This window comes from Lagenorhynchus albirostris, chromosome 3 (genome assembly GCF_949774975.1).
Source record: "Lagenorhynchus albirostris chromosome 3, mLagAlb1.1, whole genome shotgun sequence".
Lineage (NCBI taxonomy): Eukaryota > Metazoa > Chordata > Mammalia > Artiodactyla > Delphinidae > Lagenorhynchus > Lagenorhynchus albirostris.
In genome coordinates, this window is record NC_083097.1 from 37,479,729 (window position 1) to 37,504,858 (window position 25,130).

General features: G+C 37.3%; 1 protein-coding gene across 1 annotated transcript in view; it reads right to left on the minus strand.

Moving 5' to 3' along the window:
* HCN1 (hyperpolarization activated cyclic nucleotide gated potassium channel 1) overlaps window positions 1-25,130 on the minus strand; it is a 365,548-nt gene that overhangs the window by 101,875 nt on the left and 238,543 nt on the right. The window contains exon 4 of the mRNA XM_060146056.1: window positions 8,357-8,575. Coding sequence (XP_060002039.1) covers window positions 8,357-8,575 — 219 coding nt within the window. The remainder of the gene's footprint in view (window positions 1-8,356; window positions 8,576-25,130) is intronic.

The following is a 25,130-nucleotide window of genomic DNA, read 5'->3' on the forward strand; positions in this document are numbered from 1 at the left end:
TAAGCTAAACTAATTTCACACTTTGCCCAGCAAGGTAGTTTTCACTTCACTCAAACTAGACAATTCAATATTCCCCACACATGGCCACCTCTGGGCCTTTGCACATTTTGTTCCTGTCAGCCAAGAATCTTCTCACAATTAGGGCTCTTTTCTGGGGCATTTCTCCAGTGGTGATCATCTCTGCCTGTTGATTTCCTCTACATTCTTCAAGGTCCATTTCCAATGGATCCCAGTGATCTAACTAAACAAATTCAAGTACATGAAGTGATTCTTGTCCATTGCGGGTTTTTGTCAGATTAGTGGATCCCTGGTGACAAGCTTTGCCCTGTAAAAGTGCTTAATAGTGTATTTATGTCTTATGACATATAAGGGACACAAATACAATACAGCAAAACACTTGAAAAAGAACTTCAAGGAGGACGTTCAAATGAAAATTCAAGCATTTCTAAAAAATTATATCCATACATCAACCAATAAAAGAAAATAGTAGAAAATACAACTCTACTTTAGAGCCATTAGAAACAGGTATCAGATGTGCTGTCAATGATAAATGTAAACTGCTAAGAACTAAAGAAGGATTGGTGTGGACAAATCTTTAGCAACTCATACAGTCCTGAAACCATGAATACCCACAACAAAGATGCAGGAAATTTCAGCATATACCACTGAGTTTTGGTACGGAAAGTATCACCGAGTGAAAGGGATACCACTGGGATATATTAAAATACAAAAATTGAAAATCATTAGTAAAAGAGATTTACAATAGGCAAAATTCTGTTTTTCTCCTTGGTTAAATTAACAGCCTCAAGCTCTCTATCTTTACTTGTACCTATCCCTATAACAGTACTCAGTTAATGTACTAACACTTCTCCCAGCTGATCACATTATTCTGCCAGGAGCCCAATTTGTTAGCAGCTCAAGTGGCCACATGAAGCTAACCCAAGGGTTATGGCACTGCTATTTTTCTATGAGAAAATCTCGCAGATATTCCCAGTCTGAGGGTTGCCCTGGCCTGAGAATGTTTGGCAGTACTACCAGTTTAACATACCAGAGTATGTAAAGTTCAGCTCCTGGGAAGCAAAAGTATATAGTATAGCCGAATTGGAAATCTTTCCAACTAATTAAGGAACCATGTGGGAGTTTTGCTTATGGCATTCTCATTTGTAAAGGAAGGAAGAAGGCATTTACTAATAATGAAGAAAACCCATGAAACATTTTGCTGAATGCACATTGATTTTAGAGCCACCTCTTCCCACTAAGAATGCACTCAGTGGGCTTCCCTGGTGGCGCAGTGGTTGAGAGTCTGCCGCGGTCCGGGAAGATCCCACATGCCGCAGAGCGGCTGGGCCCGTGAGCCATGGCCGCTGAGCCTGCGCCTCCGGAGCCTGTGCTCCGCAATGGGAGAGGCCACAACGGTGAGAGGCACGCGTACCGCAAAAAAAAAAAAAAAAAAAAAGTTTGGACACCTGCAAATATTCTTAATCCTCACTGTCCCCTCTGAGCATCGCAGCACTGAGGCTTCTATGTGTGTGGCTGAAATACACAATAACAAAGACACAGGTCTTCCCATCATGGTGTTATATTCCCTCTGAACATATAGAATGTACACAATAAACAGATTATTATAGCTTGGGATAATCAGGGAAGGTGTCACAGTCTTCCAAAGGGAAGAGCAGAACCTGTGTAAACACTAAAAGGGATTAAAATATGTAAGGAGGGAGGATGAAAGGTTCTGGAGGCAGGTCAGAATCATTTGGTTTGTTGCGAGAACAATAATTATGTGGCTGGAAGAGAGATTCGGCCGTGAGATCCATAAGAGTTTAAAAGTTGGTTTGGCATCATTCCTCCTCCAACCAAATTCTTTTTGAAGGGCATATTACCATGAAAGTATATATATTAGCCATAATCACTTTATTTTAAATGACCTGAAATTTGCTTTCTTGCAAATGAGATTTAAGTAGCTTGAAAATGAGAGCAGGTCTTAGTGTCCAGCCTTTTGTCTCTGGTCATAACCTTGCCTTATACAAATTTGGAAGATTAGACTGATTAAAAATATTTCTGGGGACGGCGGATGCGGCTGGTGCCCTGCTTGTACACGGAGATGATGTATTAAAAAAAAAAAAAAAAAAATATTTCTGGGGAATATGAAATTTATGTGGCAGTCCTGACTATAGTCCTTCATTTACAAGGAAAGAATAAGTTATCTATGGATTATGAATTAAAACCAAGAAAATAATATTTGTCTGAACTGACTTGGTTTAGGATATAGTGTTTTTCATATGATTACATAAAATTGTATAATTCAATATGGTTCATGCAGGATTACATATAACTCACCTGTATGGTTGAGAGACTACTTACATTAAACTGTACCTCCTTATTCCAAAGGGATTTTAATGGACATCATATAAACACTTGCAAACATGATAAAATTTTGTCCATTTGGATTACTTTAGAATTTCAATTTCTTATCATTATTAAATGAAGAATCAGTAGTTTTTACAATTTTAGGCAACATAATCAATATTTGAAGCCCAGGGCAGCACTGGCTCACTGCCTTGTGCTCTATCACTAGAAAGCACAGTCTATTTAAACAAATCATTCCTGCACCTGCCTTAGGTTTATATACACTCTGCTTCCTGGATTCAGAAGCTATTCAGTGTATAAAGTTATTTCAATTTGATAATTTCCTCATACAATTAAATATCTGTCATGTTCAAATTTCACACTAAAAATCATTCATGTACATCAGGTACACCAAGGTGAGTTGAAAACTTCTTACTCTAAATTCATAATGTGTTTTGTGTTAAAATTCTTGCTTATTACAGAAGGAAAATTGCACACCTAAAAGCTGCTATTACTATAATTATTGGACAGGAAAGAGACTGTCAAATTTAGATATAATAGTAGGCTTCCCAGGGGTGCCCAAGTGTAAGGACTAAGATACAACAGTATAAAGACACAGTGATCTAAAGCAGTTTCATTTCAAGACTAGATGAACTGTGGATATATCTAGAGAAGGTAGTAACTACCCAAGGTCAGTTTAAAAAAAAGGAATGGTCACTGTGAGCAGTATGTCTAGATAGGTGTTTCCCAAAGTGTACATTAATCACTTAAAATACATGGGAGGGGGGCTTCCCTGGTGGCGCAGTGGTTGAGAGTCTGCCTGCCGATGCAGGGGACACGGGTTTGTGCCCCGGTCTGGGAGGATCCCACATGCCGCGGAGCGGCTAGGCCCGTGAGCCATGGCCGCTGAGCCTGCGCGTCTGGAGCCTGTGCTCCGCAACGGGAGAGGCCACAACAGTGAGAGGCCCGCGTACCGCAAAAAAAAAAAAAAATACATGGGGGTTTGGCATAGAGGGAAGAGACAAAATGTTCAATGCTCAGGGCACACAAACTTATAGCAAAAAACCTTTTCAATTCATTGTTTCAATCAACATTTCCAAACTCAGTTGACCAGGAAACAATTATATACGTAATTCAACAATAAACCATATATATACATGTGTAGTATATATGTATACATATGTGTATGTTTATGATTTATTTCCATTATCTGTGGAAGAGGCTTTGAGAAGAGCTGAGATTTAAAAAAAGGTCTAAAAAGCTGCTAGACTAGGACTTACTCTTCCTTCCTCATGTTCACTGAACTGCTCATCTGCGATATCAGAATATCTGATAGATATTCTGAGGCTCCTTCTCCTACATGGATTTACAATTGTAAACGAGGATCCAAGGATCAAGACTTCTGCAGGTCTACAGAGGTCAGAGAGTAGAGAGAATTTTCCTGACGATGGGGAACCGATTTCTTTGAGGAGAATGATTGCTCTTCTCTGAGTCCCTTTCCCAGCCTGCTTTGGGACAGGGGAGGCTATCTTCTAACACTTGACCTGTTGGGGGAGCTTCAAGAAAATCACTTGGGGATTTTTGAAGTAAGTTCACTAGTTGAGAGACGTGAGTCTGGGGTCTGATCACCTCCAAAAACATGTAAATAGCCTGTGGACACTGGGGCCTGACTCCTGCCAAGGAACCGAAGAAGGCTAGACACAGGCTCCTCATTGCTTTGGTGGAGGAGGCAGCAGTGCTGAGAGATGGGCTAAGAGAGGGATGCATGAGGGCTTCTCTGTGGACCAGACCTGAGTGATATAGGAGGGCCAGCATTACATCTTCAGTCCCGTCCAAGAGTGCCCACTGGCAGAGCAAGGAGCCCTCAGCAGAAAGAGGCTGCAGATGACTGCCAAACTCTCAGGGCCTCTTCTAGGGAAGTGCAGGGACTCAGTGGGGCTCACCTAAAATGCCCAAAGGATCTCTCAAAGAAAGTGCCAGTTTTACTTATCTGCCAGACCCACCCAGGGACACTAGTTTAACAGCTCTAGCACGTGCATCCAAATTGCCTCTTCCCTTCCCTTTCCTCCTCACTGCTATCTTCCACCTTGATGAGAAGACATAACAGCAGCTCCTAGTAGGCTTATAATAGAAGAGAGAAGTGAGCCTACAGGGCAAGCCCAGCTTTCTCACTCCTGGCTCTTCCAGCCCCACAAAGTCCTGGGTGGGGATGCGGAAAGATTTAATTTGCCCAGGAAAGATGAACCTCACTAAATAAAAACAGTAACTGGAGATAAAAATAACAAAACAAAACCAAACCACTGTGTTTGGATATTTCAAAGTTGAGCTTGTTCAGTAACCAGTAACAGAAACTATGCAGACTGCTGGTAATCCAGAGCAGAGCATCAGGGGAGGCACGTTTTAAATACTATGCATTTTACACCATAAAGTCTATACCTAAGAGAAGGGGGAAACATAGCTGTCTGAAATGTAAAAGAATACAAAATGTGATAGCTCATGAAATGAGCAGCATACTTTGTGCTTCAAGTCCAAGTTTAACCTGCAATGTGACAATATAAAGATCATCACACATTTTTTTGGTCAAGAGAGAAAGTAATAACAATGAGGATGATCGACAGTATAACCCTGTCAGATTATCAGCATTGGTATATTGTGTAGATTAGGATCTCATAATCAGAGGACCTTATTCTACTGCTCGGGATGATAGAACTACTTAAACTTGGGGGATCCAGATTGAAGAGATGTTCCCTGGGAAGGAAGAATTAAATGACTCTGAGATTCTAAACTAAAATAGTGGACTAGGTGACTTGTAGCAGACTAGACTTAAAAATATGTTCACCTGAGACAAAGAATATGGTAAGTGATGGAGAGGAATGAATTCTGGAGCCGGATTAGGTGGTTGAAGATCAACACATTCTGAAAGGCTACTATAATAGCTATTGGTTACAGCTCACTTCTTTTGCATCAAAAATATGTTACTGGATACACGGCAGTGAAAGTAGTATCACTATTAATTTTGCAGACATCCATGGCAGATGGTTCCAATACCTAAAGACAAATACTAACTACAAAAATAATTCATCAGTTCCTCAAAAAGTTAAACCTAGAATTATTATATGACTCAGCAATTCCACTCCTAGGTATACACCTAAAGGAATGAAAATAGGTACTCAAATAAATACTTGTACACGAATGTTAACAGCAGCACTATTCACAGTAGCCAAAGGTAGAAACAACTCAAAATCCATCAACTCATAAATGGATAAACAAAACATTAACTAACTAATTAATGGAACATTAATCAGCCGTAAAAAGGAATGAAGCACTGATACATGATACAAACTGGATGAGCCGCAAAAATATTTTAAAAGGTCACATATTATATGATTGTATTTATATGAAGTATATAGAATAGGGAAATCAATAGAAAGAAAGCCGACTAGTAGTTGCCTTGGGATAGGGGAGGGGAAAATGGGGAGTGACTGCTTAATGCTTAAAGGATGAAAGTGTCTTACAACTAGATAGTGGTGCTGGTTGCACAACATTATGAATGGACTGAACGCCATTGAACTGTACACTTTAAAACAGTTACTGGTGAATTCTGTGTTATGAGTATTTTATCTTAAAAAAAACCCAAAGTGGCCAAATCACAAAGGAAACTGCAAGCCAATCATACATTATGCAGAACAATTCTATAAGACTGAATTGAAAATAAGACATTTATTGTTCATAAAAGTATACATTTAAAAAAGTAACACAATGTCTTTAAGACCTAAATTATGCTGAGTAGAAAATGGGAACGGTATTCTAGAACCAAACTTCTTGACAGATCTTGGTTTGAAGACCAAAAAAAATTATATTTCTTTAATCAGCTATTCCTGACTAAATTGCTTCAAATGTCAGAAAGTAACAAAAAGTTACCCCAGTATCCTTGCCCTCTATTAAGCACATGTAAGATCAAGAATTTGATGACTTGAATTATGAAGAACATCATAACATATTTGCATGTAAATGTTTATGACTACATAGTTGAATAGATTGGGTTGCCAAGTTAAACGTGGCTTATAGAGCAGGTCTAAGAACATAAAAATGGTGAATTGACTTAATAGGCAATACAATGCTAATAAACGCAGTCCTAGAAATTAAAGATGTGTTTATTTTATTTTATTTTATTTTTTTAGCGTTATGTGGGCCTCTCACTGTTGCGGCTTCTCCCGTTGCGGAGCACGGGCTCCGGACGCGCAGGCTCAGCGGCCATGGCTCACGGGCCCAGCCGCTCCGTGGCATGTGGGATCTTCCCGGACCGGGGCACGAACCCGTGTCCCCTGCATCGGCAGGCGGACTCTCAACCACTGCACTACCAGGGAAGCCCAAGATTTGTTTATTGTTAAGAAAATGTGTAGCAATGATGTAGGCAAAAAGGAAGTGGGAAAGAGCATTTTTATGAAAAGCAATATCCACTGAAAGGGAAAAAGAAATAGTGTAACAGAAACATATATGTAGTCTTATCTCAAATTCCCATAAATTTAGCCCAAATTCTATTGAGCATATAATTTTTACTAAAAATCACCATTGTATGAAGTTTCTTTCCCCTTACTATGTGCTTTGTTCTTTGCACTTTCATTGGAAGCTTTATTTTAAAATGAACCTTGAAGCTATTTTGGTGGTTCATCTTTTCATTACTTCAGTAATAAAACATCAGCTTGCTCACTGTAATAGTTGGTGGCAGCGTAATTAAATTCAAGGTAAATAAAGTATCTAGGTTCCCTTTTTTCCTATTGTGTGACTAAAGTGTTGAAAACTTCTGTAAATGAAGCCACAAATGAAAGATCTTTGGCTGTTTTGTGAGTAATTATGAGTCTAAGCTGTTATCACTCACCAAGAGACGTATTCTAGAACTATTTTAACCATTACTTTCAGATATGTTCTTTGGCAAGGTGCATATTATATATTCTGTCATGTTCAACAGAGCTCCCACATTAGAAAGTCTTCCTTCAGTTATAAAACATTCTTATTGGGCTTCCCTGGTGGCGCAGTGGTTGAGAGTCCGCTTGCTGATGCAGGAGACACAGGTTCGTGCCCCGGTCCGGAAGGATCCCACATGCCGTGGAGCGGCTGGGCCTGTGAGCCACGGCCGCTGAGCCTGCGCGTCCGGAGCCTGGGCTCCGCAACGGGAGAGGCCACAACAGGGAGAGGTCCGCGTACCGCAAAAAAAAACCCCAAACCAAACCAAACCAAACCAAAACAAAAAAACAACAAAAAAAAACCCCACATTCTTATCTGTCAGAAAGTTACTGATATTTGGTGAAGAATATAAGTACTGGCTGATTATCCAAGGTCTAGTCCCAACCAAAGTAATTCAGCATATTAAAAAAATCCGATGAATAAATCAGTGAACGAATTTACTTTTTGTCTCTCTTTTGAGAAAAGTTTAGAGCACCAATCATTTAAATTAACATATTGTGCATGTGAATGTATGATAGCAGCTGTTAATATGCATTTTAAAGAGGGTGTGTGGTGACTTATCTAGCTACAAGGGCAACATATGTTCAGCTATGCATATGGACTTAATATAAATTATGATTGTAACATGCAGAGAGGCACAGAGAGACGTGCAATGGCTGCCTGTCTGCATTTAATCAGCTAACAACATATTTTTCTAACTGTATAAGAAAAGTCTTTATATTATCTTAACTGTTGAAAAATTATAGAACATGAACAATGATAATACCTTAAATTAGTTTCATACATTTTGAAACAGGTAACTATTTTTTTCTGTGAATGAAAATGCAGATTTTTTAAAAAAATATGTATTATTTAAGAGAGAAATTGGAAACAAAAGCTACGAGGACCACCTTGAAGACACTTCAAAATATGGAAACAGATTGTGTTTTCCTCCTTTAAACATTTTATCTCATTGTAGTTTTGATAGAGGGCATAGTTTAGTTATCTGAACACAATTAAGTTTACAAACTAGCTGATTGAACGTATTAGAGATAAAACAAATTACCTTCTCTTGATATTGCCGCCTTGAAGAATCCAAAGACTGGATTAGAGCTGTGGCGTGGCCAACAAACATGGCGTAGCAGGTAGCTCCCACGATCATGCTCAGCATGGTGATCCAGAGGTCAGACATGCTCACCGGGGCCTGGGCTCCGTACCCGATGCACAGCATGTGACTCATCGCTTTGAAGAGTGCGTATGAATACTGCTTTCCCCAAGAGTCATTCTGCAACAGAAAAGAGGAAGTAGACTGAACCATTAGGATAACAGAAGAAAAACCATGAGAAAGTATGACCCGTACACAGAAGCATTATAACATTCTCGTAATGGAGCATTTACACAGGTACTTCTCCCCAGTAGCTAATCACATGATGATGTTTTTCAACGCTTACCCAGAAAAATGAAATAGGAATAGTCTACTGTTATAATACACAATCCTAGTCAGTTTTTGATGTGTTATTTTAAAAACTAAACATTCCTTTTGGGATAATGAATGAACGCTGATTAGCTCATTTTAAAGTTTCCAGGAAATTTGGTCATTCTCTAGCAATATATTTGCAAGCTGAGAAATGCTGCAGATAGATGTGAAGCAAATAGGCCTAAGTATAGGAATTTTTATCAAAACCATGATGTTAGATTTTGAAAGTCCAAATGGTAGACTTGTGTAGTCCCTAGTCCTATATGTCTTAAATGAAAGATAAACATAATTTGGAAATACAGATCTGATAAATGAAAAGACTTCCTTGAAGTCTTCTCTGAGTCATGTGAGTAATGTTTATTGAAATTCAAATGTCAGGGTTGTTTATGGATGAATCTTGTTGGCTTTCTATAAAATAATAAAATAAAATAGAATAACATAAGCAAAATAATATCTTGGCAGACACTGAAAAAAAAACCTGACTTCAGAGATCAGTTATTAGATGCAATTTCTGATGTCATTTCAAAACTTTATTCTAAGCTCAATTCTACAAAAATAAGCTGTTCAATATGTTTTATATAGTGTCTGATAAAATTTAAAGGACTTTTTTGATCAATTTGTCTCAAACTCCCTAGTCCAGGATGTACATAATTTATGAGACTCAGTGCAAAATAAAAATCTGAAGCGCTTTAGTGCAAAATGTAGGGAAAAAGGATACTGTTAAAGATAATAATATATAAAGACTTTTCTTTAAAATATTTTATTACTTATAAAACTTAGGAAAATAGTGCTGGTTGAGTAACAACACAAATTTACACATTTCAAAAAGTGAAATATTGCTGTCATAATTATATAAAATACAAGTAATACTATACTACTGTGATATCTTGATTGATCATACAATTTTTCTGGCGTAATTTTCTGACAAATTCATTCCTTAGGTCATCAAAACTCATACAATTAATAATTTCATCTTCAGTGATAAAATTGAAAATGACATGTTGCTTTTGGCTAATGCAAGATCACAAATAATTTCTGATACATTTTTAATTTTGAGGAAGATCTTTCTGTTGATGCAACTGTTACTGGAACTATTAAGAGTATTTTATAGCCTGGGACATTAGGATAAATTTTTGATAAATTATTATTATTATTATTTTTTGCAGTATGCGGGCCTCTCCCTGTTGTGGCCTCTCCCGTTGCGGAGCACAGGCTCCGGACGCGCAGGCTCAGCGGTCCTGGCTCACGGGCCCAGCCGCTCCGCGGCATGTGGGATCTTCCCGGACCGGGGCACGAACGCGTGTCCCCTGCATCGGCAGGCGGACTCTCAACCACTGCACCACCAGGGAAGCCCCGATAAATTATTTTAATGTATAAATTTTAGTACATTTGGAGCTGATAATTCTCATGGAATAATTTTTAATTAGGATTAACTCTTCATATAAATCACATTCATGAAACTGAATGTGATTTTTTAAATTACAGTTTTTATTTTAAAATAACTATAGATTAACATGGAAATTGTAAGAAATAATAGAGAAATATCTCATGTACCCTTCATCAGTTTCCCTGAATGGTGACATCTTGGCAAACTATAGTGCAATGTTACAACAGGAAATTGACATGGATACAATCCACTGATCTCATTCATATTTCACTAAATGTGTACTCATTTGTGTATTTAGTTTTATGCAATTATATTACGTGTAGGTTCCCGTATTCATCATCACCGTCAACGTACAGAAAAATTCCATCACAACAAAGAACCTTTACACTGCTTTTATTTTTATTTATTTATTTATTTTGGCTGTGTTGGGTCTTCGTTCTGTGCAAGGGCTTTCTCTAGTTGTGGCAAGCGGGGGCCAATCTTCATCGCGGTGCGCGTGCCTCTAACTATCGCGGCCTCTCTTGTTGCGGAGCACAGGCTCCAGATGCGCAGGCTCAGTAGTTGTGGCTCACGGGCCCAGTTGCTCCGCGGCATGTGGGATCTTCCCAGACCAGAGCTCGAACCCGTGTCCCCTGCATTGGCAGGCAGATTCTCAACCACTGCGCCACCAGGGAAGCCCTACACTGCTTTTATACTGAATTTAATGTTAAATGTACATGTATGCAATGATATTTTAATATTTCCTCTGACATTTCCCATAACTTGCCCAGGTCGTACAAGAAACCAAAAGTAGTTTCATGATTTTTATATAATCCATAATGCCTGTTTATGTATTCTATTCCTGTATTTTCTTTTTTTTTTCTTTTTTTTTTGCAGTACGCGGGCCTCTCACTGCTGTGGCCTCTCCCGTTGCGGAGCACAGGCTCTGGACACGCAGGCTCAGTGGCCATGGCTCACGGGCCCAGCCTCTCCGCGGCATGTGGGATCTTCCCAGACCGGGGCTCGAACCCGTGTCCCCCGCATCGGCAGGCGGACTCTCAACCACTGCGCCACCAGGGAAGCCCCTATATTTTCAATTACAAGGAAAATTTAATTTAAAAATTGTCTTCCTTGTTAATAACTGGCTTATTTAAAATTTCATATGAAAATAGTGTTATTTTCCATTATATGTGATGATCTGTAAATGTAATCTGTATTTCTAGGCTTGTGTATATTTGCTTTGCAGTGTTGCAGGATTTTTCAGATCTGGACATTTCACACTCAAGAATTTTAATAACTCCCTGATAACCTTTATTTCAATGGCCATGTGAACTCCTTTATTTTGTAATAATTTAGTGATAAAGTTTATCGCTTGAGCTCTGCAGGTTCTGTCTTGGAACTTAGGCAAGAGATTTAATATTTGTGTAGATTCTTTGGAGATGGGCTCCTGAGACTGATAGGCAGGTGGCCCTTACCATGGTCCTATCCTTGCTGGCATGGGAAGCCACTCCTATGTCACACTGCTGCTGCCTTGGCCACTGCTAACCTGAGCCCAGTTCCGGCTTGGCCACACTGGGGACGCATAGCATCCCAGACTGCTGAGGCGTGCTATGTGTGCCTTGCTGCCTGGCCCGTTGCTTGGCTTCTGTACTTCCTGCTGTGCCCTCAGGCCTGCACCTGTGTATGCACAGCTGCCACCTTGCAGCTCCGATGCTCATATTCATGCTTTGTTGTCCCAGTGGACTTCACATACAAAACATAAATTCAAAGATAACATTATCATGAATTTCAAGATGGCTGTAGCAGAGCTGTAATCCAAGCACAGGGTCCTTCCCAAAGTAGGTCCCTTTGCAACAGCCAGGTCATACACCACATACCCATGAAGCCATCCCTGCCTTTGTCAAATTAACTCTTAAATTATCATAAATTTAAGAAATATATTGAATCTATGTGGATATTTTTGTTCATTGTTTTAATAGGGCTTTCTAAAATCAAATTTATAGATTAAAATAGAACATGATAAGGTTTAAAAACCCAACCTCAGGGCTTCCCTGGTGGCACAGTGGTTGAGAGTCCGCCTGCTGATGCGGGTTCGTGCCCGGGCCCCGGAAGATCCCACATGCCACGGAGCGGCTGGGCCCGTGAGCCATGGCTGCTGAGTCTGCGCGTCTGGAGCCTGTACTCTGCAACGGGAGAGGCCACAACAATCAGAGGCCTGCGTACCGCAAAAAAAAAAAACCCAACCTCATAAACTTTGGAACAGTATATGGCTGCTGACAAATGAAAACTAACTAGTCTCTTTTAGTTGAAAGAGTTAAGGTTCTTAAAGTGAAATTTATTTTATTTTTTTATATAATAAAGGCATGCTGCCACAGTAAACTATCCAGAGAGAGAGAACTATAAAATAAAATTTAATTTTAAAAAATGAAAATTATTTGTATATTATACTACACAATGCAAATTGTATAATGAACCCATGCACAGTTTTAATTTTGGGAAATGAACAGAGTTCATATGTATATATATATAATTACTCTCAGGAATACACTTAAGGTTCCCCAAATTCTAGATGTTCCATGAACAAGAAGTGGAATACTTAATTAACAAGCAATGTGTTCTATAAAAATTTTGAATGTACATGTTATTTAAAATGATATTTCATTCTTGAAATCCAACTCAATAACATACTGATAATACTAAAATTGGATTCATTACAAACCATACTATAAAGTAAACAAAAAGTCTTTTATCCCTATGATCCATTCAAAGAATGGGTAGAAAGAAAACAAGCTTGATTAATTTCTTTCTGGCTTTAAATCTCTTTGGGGCTCCTAGAGAACTCCAGGTATTCACATGTCATGGTGACTTCTATCCCTATATGATGATCTTCTCACGTGCCTGCATCTCCTCATAGATTAGGGCACGGCCATGACACGTTGATCATGTTCTAGAGTTTAAACTACGTGATTCAGTGGAGACACTCAACACTTTTATTATTGTCAAAAGAAAGAGTGAATAAATAAATTTTGATTATGATGTTAAATCTAATGCAAGAGTTCCTTCCTTTATACAGGGGTATAGAAAAAGCATGTTGTTCATGTTGATGAAATTAGATATAATGCAAATCATTCAAAAGTCCAATGGGATGTCCAGTGGAGATTGCACTTTAATTCTGTTCATATTGTTTAGTTGTGAGGGGAAGGAGCATGTGGAGCTGGAGTATTATTTCACAAAATAATGCAGTTAGATAGCAGCCAAACTATTTTAAATAAGAATGTGCATTTATGTTCATTTATCTCCTTAGGCACACTCAGCAGGCATACTCTCTTAAACGAGTTAAAATAAATTTATATCATACATGCTTCCTGATCCTTTCAAATCACGGAAAACTTTTCTACTCTTGTTTTATCCATATTTCTCTCCCTTTCTCTCCACCTAAAAATCAGGTATAGATTTCTCTGTACCTTTTCCCATGCTGATATAATTACACGCACACGCACACACACACACACACAGACACACACACAGACACACACATTCTGGGATTCTGGTTTTCTTCCCTATAAAAATGGATTATATCATATATTTTTTCTTCATATTGCTTTTATCACAGAAATATCCCTCCAAAAATCTAGTCTTCATATAATTGTTGATGCCATAGTTAATTCATCCATTTGCCTATTGTTTTCTAGTTTTTTTCCACTACAATCTATTCTGTAGTAAACAACTAATACATATAGCCCTTACATCTATCAATCAGAGTCCCAGGAAAATGTTTATTGGGTCAGAATGTAAAGTTTTCAATTTGATTTTAAAATATATTACCAGATTTTTCAAAAGACTGTAACTTTTCCAAAAACAAGAAAAAATATACTGCGTCACTTTCTATAGTGAGAAATAGTTACCCATTGTTACCCTTACTTGCATTTCCCTGACTAGGGAATTTGAGAAGATGTTCATATACTTATTAACCAACTAGAACTCATTTCTGATGAAATTCTTATTTCTCCTTATTATTTTGTAATACTGTAATATTTTGAAGCCTTGATATCCATTCTTTAACTATGTGATTTAAATATTTATGCCTATTTACTCTTAGCTATACAAACATGTCATTTTATGTAGAAAAATAAATTGTAATTTCCTTGACAGCTACTGGATTTCCTGTATTGTTTTCAAAAACTCCCTAAATCTGACATTATTCATATGTCCTAAATGTTTTTCTTGAAATTGTTATTTTTATATTTACTTATGGTTACATCTTTTACTTAAGTGATTTCCATTGGTATATGGAATGAAGTTCACATTTTCTTTCATTCTAAAAGGATTCTCTCTTGAGACAGCACACTAATGAACAACCTGATCTCCACGGACAGAAAAATGCCTCCTTTGTTATATATTGTCTACGTATATCATTGGTATTTGTTTCTGGGCTCAATATTTTGCTCCATTGACCTGTTAGACTATTTCTATGCTGATACCATATGGTTTTAAATTACAGTGACTATACACACACACACACACACACACACACATATACGCATATATATATCAAACACCCCTCTCAATTCCAACAGGGGTTTAAACTAAGTTACTATGTGAAGAAATTTGAGCAAGACCATGTTTTAAGCAGGAAAAAATCTGGAAAGATGATGCTGGAAGTGGGACAGGGTACTTGGGAGAAAACTCTGGTTGAGGACAGTCATCAAACCCAGAAAATTCATCATCTATCTATCTATCTATCTATCATCTATCGGAAGAATTTTTCATGGATCAGCCAGTCTAAATTGTAGTGACAATATGTAAGAGACTAAGGAATACACTAGGAAACCCAGTGATGGCCAGATCTGAAGGGTTCAGAACATTTTTTTCAGTATGATACGAGAAGCCTCTGAGTTTTTCGACAGGGCATGGTATGATTTGAACAATACTTTAGGAAGACTGATCAAGAAGCATTGAGGCACAGTGGTTCTCCACTGAGGATGATTTTGCTGCCTAGTGGACATGTGGCAACACAGAGAGACCTTTCTGGTTTTTACAACTGGGGGAGGAGCTATTAACATCTAGTGGGTAGACGCTAGTGAAGCTGCTAAATGTCCTACAATTCACAGCAAAGTTCTCCCACAGCAAAGAATTATCTGGCCCAAAATGCCATCGGTGGTGAGGTTGAGAAGTCCTAGTGTGGACGGTAGACTTAACAATAGATACAGAAGTCAGTTTAAGAGCTATTACAAGTTTAAGGGAGGTGAAATGAGAGCTAAAATAGCATAAAAGTATAAAGTATAAAACAACAAGAGATAATCTTGAGGAGATAAAACCTATAGAATTTAGTATATCAGGTCTTTGTGAAATGGTAAAAGAAAGAGGATAGTAGAATACCTTAGGGGGTTATGAAAAAAATAGAAAGATTCATGCAATACAGGCTTTTCCTATGGGGGGAGAGTGATTAGGTGGAGGGATCTTCTCTGTTATTTCATGAGACCAGTATCATTCTCTTCAGATGCTGAATTTCCTCTTTTTTTTTTCCTCTTGTGTGTACAAGAGCCAATCCAGCCCTCACAGTGGTATGTGGTGGCAACCATGATTATGAGGCTGTCGTTGAAAGGATCCCAAGTGGAGGAATGGTATTTTATACCATTACCTCCATCGTCTTTTATCCCCTCCTACTCTCCTCACCATCCCCACCCACCATTACAGTCCTAGAAACAAAAGATGCAAGCAGGAAATTTAGATTGACTGTGATAAAAACACACATACAGCGTATTCTTGAAAAACAGTATGATAAAAACAACATGCATGGCTCTAAATTGTTCAAAGCACCAATTATTATATTAAGTCAGAATAGTCTTATCATCACACAATTCTCATCATCACTTGATAAATGTTGACATTGAAACAGAGAACACAGTGACTTGCCCAGGGTTACAAGTTTGTAAGTGGAGTATTCAGTTTTTTTAACCCAGGCAGTCGGGCTCTAGAGACCATATTATTAACCACTGTATGATACTTATCTCAACTTTACAAACCTATTATATTTATAATTTCAGGCAAAATATTGAGGGTGAAAGACTAACTGACCAGCCCAAATTTCACATTTCAACCCTATTTAACATAGTAAATTAAAATAAGGCAAAGAGCAGACATAAAGAAAGGAAAGATAGAATCTTAGAGGGTTTTGTGAAAAATCCAGGAAGGTTTCTATTCCCAATATGTCCTATTTATTTTATTATGTAGCTGTTCTCTTTTCATCTTTTAAAAATGATCCTATCATATTTTAGTGTACATCAATAATACCATGAATAGGAGACTGTATACTAATAGTGCTTTACTATACAATCCAAATATTACCAACTAACATATAATTTGAATCCTATTGAAAGTAAACAAATAAATTAACTGTGAGCTCTGATTTAATTAGGGCTTATCTTGTTTTTATTTTAGGTAATGATTTACCAACAAATTGCTCCTTATAGATTAATTTTTTATTATTCAGAATGTTCACTCATTTAATTCATCACTTCGCTGAGGTATCATTGAAATTGATTATTTTTTTGAGGAAAACGTTCTGAGCCAAGTTAAATGAAAATATATATAAGATCACTTGATTATTCCATCAAGGAATTTTCATTTAGAAAAATTATATTTTGAGCTTTCCCTAGGTTTACTTAAAATCCTTTCTAGGCATTTATTTTGACACCCTGGTTTGTACTGCTTCTGAATTTGGGACAGGGTTAAGGGCTATGGCAAAAGGAAAGAAAAGAAAAGTTTCTTCTAGTGTGTCCTAGATCTCCTGACATAGGATATTCAAAGTCAAACTAAGCCACTTAGTAACCCACCATGGCAACAAAAGTTGTCCAGTTCATCATCTATCACATGAACTAAAATTCTGTTAAGTTAGGAGGCCAAAATATTCCGTTGTTGAATACCTGAATTAACTCTTCATCTTTTGAAAGCAAATATGAATATGTTAAGTAGGTAAAATCGTAGCAAAATCTGACACATAGAATTTAGAGACTCAAAAACTCACACATAAATTGCTAAATTATTAAAAATCAGAGCGATAACAAAGTAGTTGAACTAGAAATCCAGGTGGAGAAGGAGCTTAGCTGCGCTAGGTTACCAAATTTCCATCAGTGTGTTCAATTTACTTCTTCAGTCACTGAATACACTTACTACTTATATCAGCTATAGCAATGCCAATCAGATTGAAAGTTGCATTAAAGAGTCCTGAAGACAAGGAATACAGCACAACATAATCTGCCTGAAGTCATAGAAGTGTCAGTAAAACAGGTCGCCAATTCCAAAGATACTGTGTTCTCTTGAATATGCCATGATTTTACTTTATCTGTATATAAAAGAACAGAATCAGGGCAGTAAACAGCTGTTCTCCCTCAATTTCACAGTGCTGAAGAATGATAACCAACCATCACCAGACTTTGGGAGCAAACTTTATATTGATTAGTAATTGAAATAGAATTATCCCAGTTTTTTAAGTATTAATTAAAATTTTTTTGTTCCTTGAAACACATCCCCTAGAATTATTGGATTCATATATTTATTACAAACCAAAACATTTAAACAACATTCTTGAAGAGGTCCCTATCTTGGTTGAATGAAACATAGTGACTTTTTGTTACAGATCATATTAAGTGATAATGTCACTAGGAAGACAAGTAGAAATCAACTCAATGAGCGCTTGCTAAATGAATTATTCAGTAGGAATATTGTGCATGCCATTTCTAAGGAGACTTGTGGTAAAGACCGCCAGCAATGTTGGGTGTGAGGTCAAAATGGAGAGAGCCAAAAGAAATAACATTTCTTAAAAAAAAAATATATATATATATATATATATATATATATATATATGATGCAGCATTTCCCCTATAGCACAGTGCTGTGCAAAGTGAATATTAACTCTCAAGTGCACAAGAAGAAAGAGACCCTACCAACACCGTCTTATATTGATTCCGTGACTTATCCACATTGTTACGTAACATTAGCACTATATTTTTAAACGTATTAGGAAGTAGTGAGTTATTTCTCTTCCATTCACATGATAGAAGCTCTTGAATTCTTGGGATATATATTTGTATTCTTGATAGCAATATCTCCAACTAATTTAAAAGCCATGATTTTTGGCAATGACATGGTTACATGTATTTTTTTCAGTGGGAGAAATTTATTTTTCTTATTTGTAGTGTTATGATCTGCTTACAAACATTTGCACCTCTGACATCAATGCTTTTGCATTATAGGAGGGTTTAACAGTTTTTAGCAATAAAATATAAAGCTACTGAATAATAAATTGCTGATATTGTAAAAAGAATGATGTCTGGTCATTTTAAGAGCTTGTTCTAGACATGTTCCCTGGTCAATTAATCCTCTGAGTTCTAAGTATACTCTCTCCTGTTTCAATAATGGTGAAAAAATACAAAATTTGCATTAAGTATATTTATAAATTAAAATTTAATGATACTTGAGATCATGGATATTTTTCCTCACATTTCTTTTAATATTGGTGCATTATTTTAAAATAAAAATTAATAAAATCAACCATGATCTGGTTAAACTATCTCCATTCTGAAAGTGATAGTTGCAATTCAAATTGTTATCACAGTATATCTGGGTAAAATGATGAGGCCATCCACTATAATCTGTATTGAGTTATCTACTTGATAACTTATAACTTATCTTGCCCTTGAGTTGTCTACTTCAGGGAAATATACTTTTATTAGATCACTGGCTAATTAAATTATATAGAAAACCATTCCCCTATGCTCAAGTTATTTCAATCACAAGTTTGAAAGATAAATGCCACCAGTTAAAATTATTGTGTTACTTCAGAAAAATACTTTAAAAATGCATCTTCTTATTCATAACAAAGTAGCAGCTACACAGATCAGCAACAGTACATGTTATTTAATTCTAAAGGCATGACCTTAAATTGCAGACAAATAAAGCTTTCAATTACAAGTAACGCTAGCACTTGGTGTATTGCTTACTCAATCTAATAAAATAAGCCTAGGAAATCCTCCACTGTGTAAGGCTGTGCAAAAGGCAGAAAGTATTGGGCACTTTGAGTTATTTTTAGAGCCTAACCCACAACTTAAAGCTCTTATTCTATGACATGCATTCAGTGTTCTCTTAGCATGCAAGGCTTCTGTGTCAGAGCTACTGATCTGAGAGAATATTCCGCTTTGACTTCTAAATCCACATAAGCCTTATACAAATGTAAGTCCCTTGCGTTGCGGAGCACAGGCTCCGGAAGCGCAGGCTCAGCGGCCATGGCTCACGGGCCCAGCCGCTCCGCGGCATGTGGGATCTTCCCGGACCAGGGCACAAACCCGTGTCCCCTGCATCGGCAGGCGGACTCTCAACCACTGCGCCACCAGGGAAGCCCACAAATGTAAGTCTTATAATGTGTGGACTCCTTGATGTCACCTGCAACTTCACATAAAATTCAAATTCAAATATTTTAATTAAGAAAGGCAAAACATATTTCTTGATCAATAGAATCAAACCAAAACCCCTTTTTACTAGTACTACAAAGCTTAAATGCTACAGTCTCAGTTGTCTGTGATAAATCAATTGTCTACTCACATCACATTTGAGTGTGAGTGTGTGTGTGTGTGTGTGTGTGTCTATATATATTAGAAAGACAGAGGGAGGAAAGGAGAGAGAGAGAGAGAAGAATTTCTTCTTTTCCAGGCTCAGACTATCTTCCTTCAGCCATATCCCTGAATTCAGATACAGACTGACTTGGAAATCTGTAAGCAAACAAACTATAAAGCAGAAAGAAAAGAATTTGAAATGATCTGTTTTATTTTCTCCTTCTTCTTTTTCTTCCAGCTTTTGGTTCTATTGGCTTACAAGACTAGAAAAATGGTGATTCAGACATAAGTCCCATCTCTGATGAGCTCCTTTCAATTCTCTAAATCCAAACAAAAATACATGGACGATTGTCCCATATTCAACCATGGCATTACTATCCAAAGAAAATATTAATGTGAAGTAAGTTCCCACTGAACTTCAGTAGATTCCTTTGAAATTCTGCTAATGGCACATTCTAGCTATTTTCTTATGGCATGGAGAAGAAAACTAAGGTTATCTTAGTTTTAGGAAAGAAGCAGGTTTTAGTCTATTTCTGCATGATAAAAAATATCATAATAAAAAGGCAAATGCTACGAGAAATGAAGTGTCCCTAAATCCTTTGGTAGAATTCTTACTTGTTTTCAAATCTAATATTACCTAATGCCAACACAGCCCACAATTCTAACCACTTTGGGTGTGGGGCATGACTTAGTGCAATTCCTATAGAAGACTGATCTATAACATCTAAATCAGGCAAAATGTCAAATTTGTCACAAACTGGAAGACTGACTTTAAGGAACACAGCCAGACAGGTCACATATATGCCTTCCTTAACTTCCTCTGATGCAGAAGGAAACAACGCCATGGCTTACTGGCAAAGCTAGAGAATGCCTTAACAGTTAACAGCATGCATTTCTCAGTCAACAGGGACTGTTCAGAAAAAAGAAGTAAACATTCAAAGCTTAATGATTTCTCTTGTGCATTGCTTCCATGACTCATGCCAAATTTTCCCAATCTAGTTCTAAAATGATTAATCTGCTCCAATGAGTAAATAGTCTTTCATCTTCAATTTCTTTGGACCCTAGTGACACAGGTTAACAAAATCATCTGTGTGTATTTTGGTGTGGGTATATGTGTATGTGTACCCAAGGCTTGCCTAGAAAATGTGTAGCATAGTGTACAACCTGTGTGCTGTCCCTGGTAGCACTGTGACACTAGATTTTCCGGACAGTGGAGACTGAAGCAGCAGTAAACCACAGTGGAGCCAACTTCTATCACATTGCAGATGAGGTTTGGAAGAAGAGTACCAAATTCTCCAATCAGAGAAACAAGACAATGAATGGTCTACTCAAAAATCTCTCCCATATCTTCTTCTAAGATGCTAGAAATTACCTTGAGTTTCTCTGTTCTAGGTAAGAAAGTAAAATCAATGACGTTCTCTGGAAGGTCATGATTTAAATGCCTGTACATTACCTAAAGTCAGTATATCCTTCTGCTGTGGGCTGCAGGTTCCTTGGCTGGCCCCAGTAGGGTTCAGGGTTGACTCTCAAGACACTGGAACTGGATGTGTATTGGGTAGCACCAAGCAGAGAAGGCATGAAGAGCATCCCAAGATGAGTTCTTTAGGGAATGATGAGGCATGAATGCCATAAAATTGAAAGCAAATGTCAGAAGTAGGACCTTTCAATTGCAAAGAGATAGGATTGGAGTCAATGTGTATCAGGTATATATGATGAGGTACAGGCAGATTGCTGTTGCTTTGGAATGGTCCATGGCTTGCCTTTGGCTATCACTGGAAATATATTATGTGGTTAGAATGGAATGGTTCAAACTATTCTTTTTATCCTCTATTCTGTTAGAGTGAGGTGGCATGCTGGGTTAGTGGAGAGTCACCCTTGGAGGTTGGCAAAGGATAAAAAGTCAAATATATATGTCTCCATATAAGGAATGGAAAGGATTATAGAAACTTAGAGTAGAAAATGAATAGCACCCAAAAGAGTAAATCCCAGAGCATCATGTACAATAAAAGTGAAATCTGAGCAATGGGGTAAGGTGAGTATCAATAGAAGTCAGAAAGAAAAAATTAAAATATTTTTTAATTAATTATTTTTATAAATTTCCCTGACATTAACACTGTCGAGATATAGGGCAGCTTTATGAGAAGAGGTAACATGTATTGACATTCTTTGTAAACCAATAGGTGCTGGTTGCCTGAGGATCTCAATTGTACATGCCAATTTGAAGGCATTCAGATTTGGTTCTAATTATGTGTTTTTCTCCATATTTTGTTAACTACATTATGCAGGAGTAAATTGCACAAATAGAATGGACAGATATTTCTACCAAGTTTAGATAGAGAACTTTCAGAGGTAGAAAACAAGGTGAAGAATACTTAGTATTTAGAATGGTAATACAATCAGAGGAATAAGAAGAGACAGAAAAACTGGGTTAAAGTAGTGATCTTGATAACATTATCAAAAAAAAATTATTTCAGAATTCACTAAAACATTTCTAAAGACAAATTCAATAGTGAACTAAGGCATTTTCAAAGGCAATGATCTACCCCTTAAGTTAAATCTTCATAAAGTAGGTTCATGGTATATTATCTCTTGATCAAAAATATACCTATGAACACAGAACACAAGGGATTTAGGCTATACTAGAAATAGAATTCACGTATCTAAGAGACCAACAAGTTGTCCCCAAAGTTTAAGAAAAACAACTGAGCCTTGCTGTGTATTCTGGATATTAATAAAGTGGACCATTTGAAAAGGAAAGAAGTTCCAGAAAACAAACCTTCATAAGCAATTGACCTTTGTTATCCTATCAACATATAAATCTGAAAGCATCACAGGGGTTCTGATGCCATTTACTAGACTCAGAAGGAGTTGTTCTTTACATATTTTTATTCACTATTGAGAAAACTATGACAGGTTTCACTCCAATCAAGAACTTATTTATTTGTTAATCTATCTCCCTCTTCCATGCTGCCTCTTCCCATAAAACAAGCATCAAACCCCAAACATACTGATTCATCAAAATAAGACAGACCACTCTCCTGACCTGTAGCCCTAACTATTTATGTGGATGTCCTCTACTTGGCTTTAAACAGAAGTCCCAAACTCTGTGTGTTCAAACAGAACTCATGTAAACTGAGCCTACCTGCACTGAGACCCACTGTTCCTGAATCCCCCAGCTCAGTTTACTTCCCCTCTCTCCACTGGGTGGACCCAAAGCATTGGGCAGAAAAGCAGCTAAGCAGTACCTGCTTCCACTTTACTACCCAAATAGTTCTCAGGCTAGCAGGTTGAAGGTACATATTTATCACAGAACAACCAACCAAGCACGCATAAACAACAATTTAAAAGAATCACTCTTTGCCCCCTTTCTTGATCGCATACAGGCTCCCATTCTCTGCCCAGTACTTCCCTCCAGGACATCTTATGATGTCATTTGGTTTTAGTCCATATTAAGCCCTGGGTTTTGTTACTTCTATTATGAAGTATTTATAATACGGAAAATAACTTGGCCTCCTTAATAATCATGATTTTCTTCTGTGTACTTCTTCCAGGATTGTGACTCTGGCCAGTTGTTTCCCCTCCAAGTTTTTAAAAATCAGATTACACTTCTGTGATGAATGCTATGTCATAATTAGATTATATCATCTTGCAAGATACCAGATACTACCATCTTGTAAGTGGTGCTTGATATTAAACTGATTTATACGGTGTTGTCATTTAGCTTCCGATGATTCTTGTGCATATTAAAAACTAAACACAACCCCCCACACTATTTTTACTTTCCAAAACATAATTAATCAGATATGATTGTTCTCAATATGCTCTGATTTTCTCTTTAGGGTCGAGAATAAAATGGCAGAGGTTTCTCCATATAAGAATAAGCCATGCATATTTGGTGAATAGAGGGCACTGAATTTTATCCTTTCCTCTACTCACCCCCCATACCCCCAACAAATTAAAAAAGGATAGAAAAATGCAGACATTCTATATTGCCTAATCTTGGCATTTCCTGGGCTTGCCAGAATCATTCCCTGTGTACGGACCAAATAACAGAGAACACACTTAAATACACTAAAGTTTGAAGGTGCTTTCCCCATATCCCTGAACTAGTTTGACACTGTGTAGGACTCAAAACTCAGATGCAGTTTTCTCTTAGATCAGTGTCAGGCACATAGTGTGTAGCCATTAAATATTAGTGGACTGTTTTTGATGGATAGCCTGAGGTATTAAGTGGCTACTAATAATTTAGTATTAAACAAATTACCACTAATGATTTACTTTTCTGCCTACTATGTTAATGTAATGTTTCTGTAACATATTGTTCTCTGGAAAAAATACAGCAATTATCAGGGAACCATTTTTTATCAGCTTTTCACACTGTTAGGTCAAGCTCAGAGTTAGGGGCAGAATCTATAATTTGAGTTTACTAGGTCCTGTAGTAGTTGATCTTTAAACTGCTGTTTTGTTATGCCACAGCTATTGCAGAGAAAGCGGTTGTGTTATATCCAGTTTCATTGCTAAAATAAATACAAGGTCATTGCTTCCAGCAGGTGACTGGAAAGCATACAGTATAATCTTCTTGATTGTGACACTCAAAGCAAAACTAAGAGTTTTTCTCAAGGCCTTTTGAACATACTGGGAAATATAAATAAATAAAACAATACATTACTCATAATCAGCTATGGTCAATTTAATTTGGCCAAGCATACAAAAGCAGCTTCCTTAAATAAGAGCTACCCAGGGTCTCATTAGTGCAGAGGAAAAAAAAAAATCAAGGTCATGCTAAAGGTGTATGACTTCATGGTGGAAAATTTCAATCCTCTAAACACCTCCTGGATAAGAAACCAAAAAGCAACAGGAGCAACAACCGTCAGGCGGATTTCAAAATCATGTTCAGACCACTGGACAAACACTAAGTTGAAAAAAGTAGAAACTCTAAATATACTGTGGTGTACATTTTTACAAAGTAAGGTTGACAAGGCTGGAGGTGGACAGGGAACGTCTCTTATTAGAGTGACGCAAAGCAGTATCTCCACACAAGTGTGCATGGGGAAAAGGGGGCACCTCAAAATTCCAAAGTGACCTTTTCATGTGAATTACATCTTAGGGGAAAAAAACAACAATAGTTTGTGAATTGATTTTGTGAGTAGATAAAAACGCATTTCTCTATTTATCTTTTAATCCTGTCCTGCCATATTTTGAATGCCAGAAGAAAAAGTGATTATAATGTTGAAATGCAAGCAAAGAAAGGTGAGAAGACATATTCATTAAACTATATTTATTGAATAATATATGCAAACATAAACATTAAACATGTCTGCCCCATTTTACATGCTTCTATTTACTTTAATATATAATTAACTATATGTCATATATATTATGCATG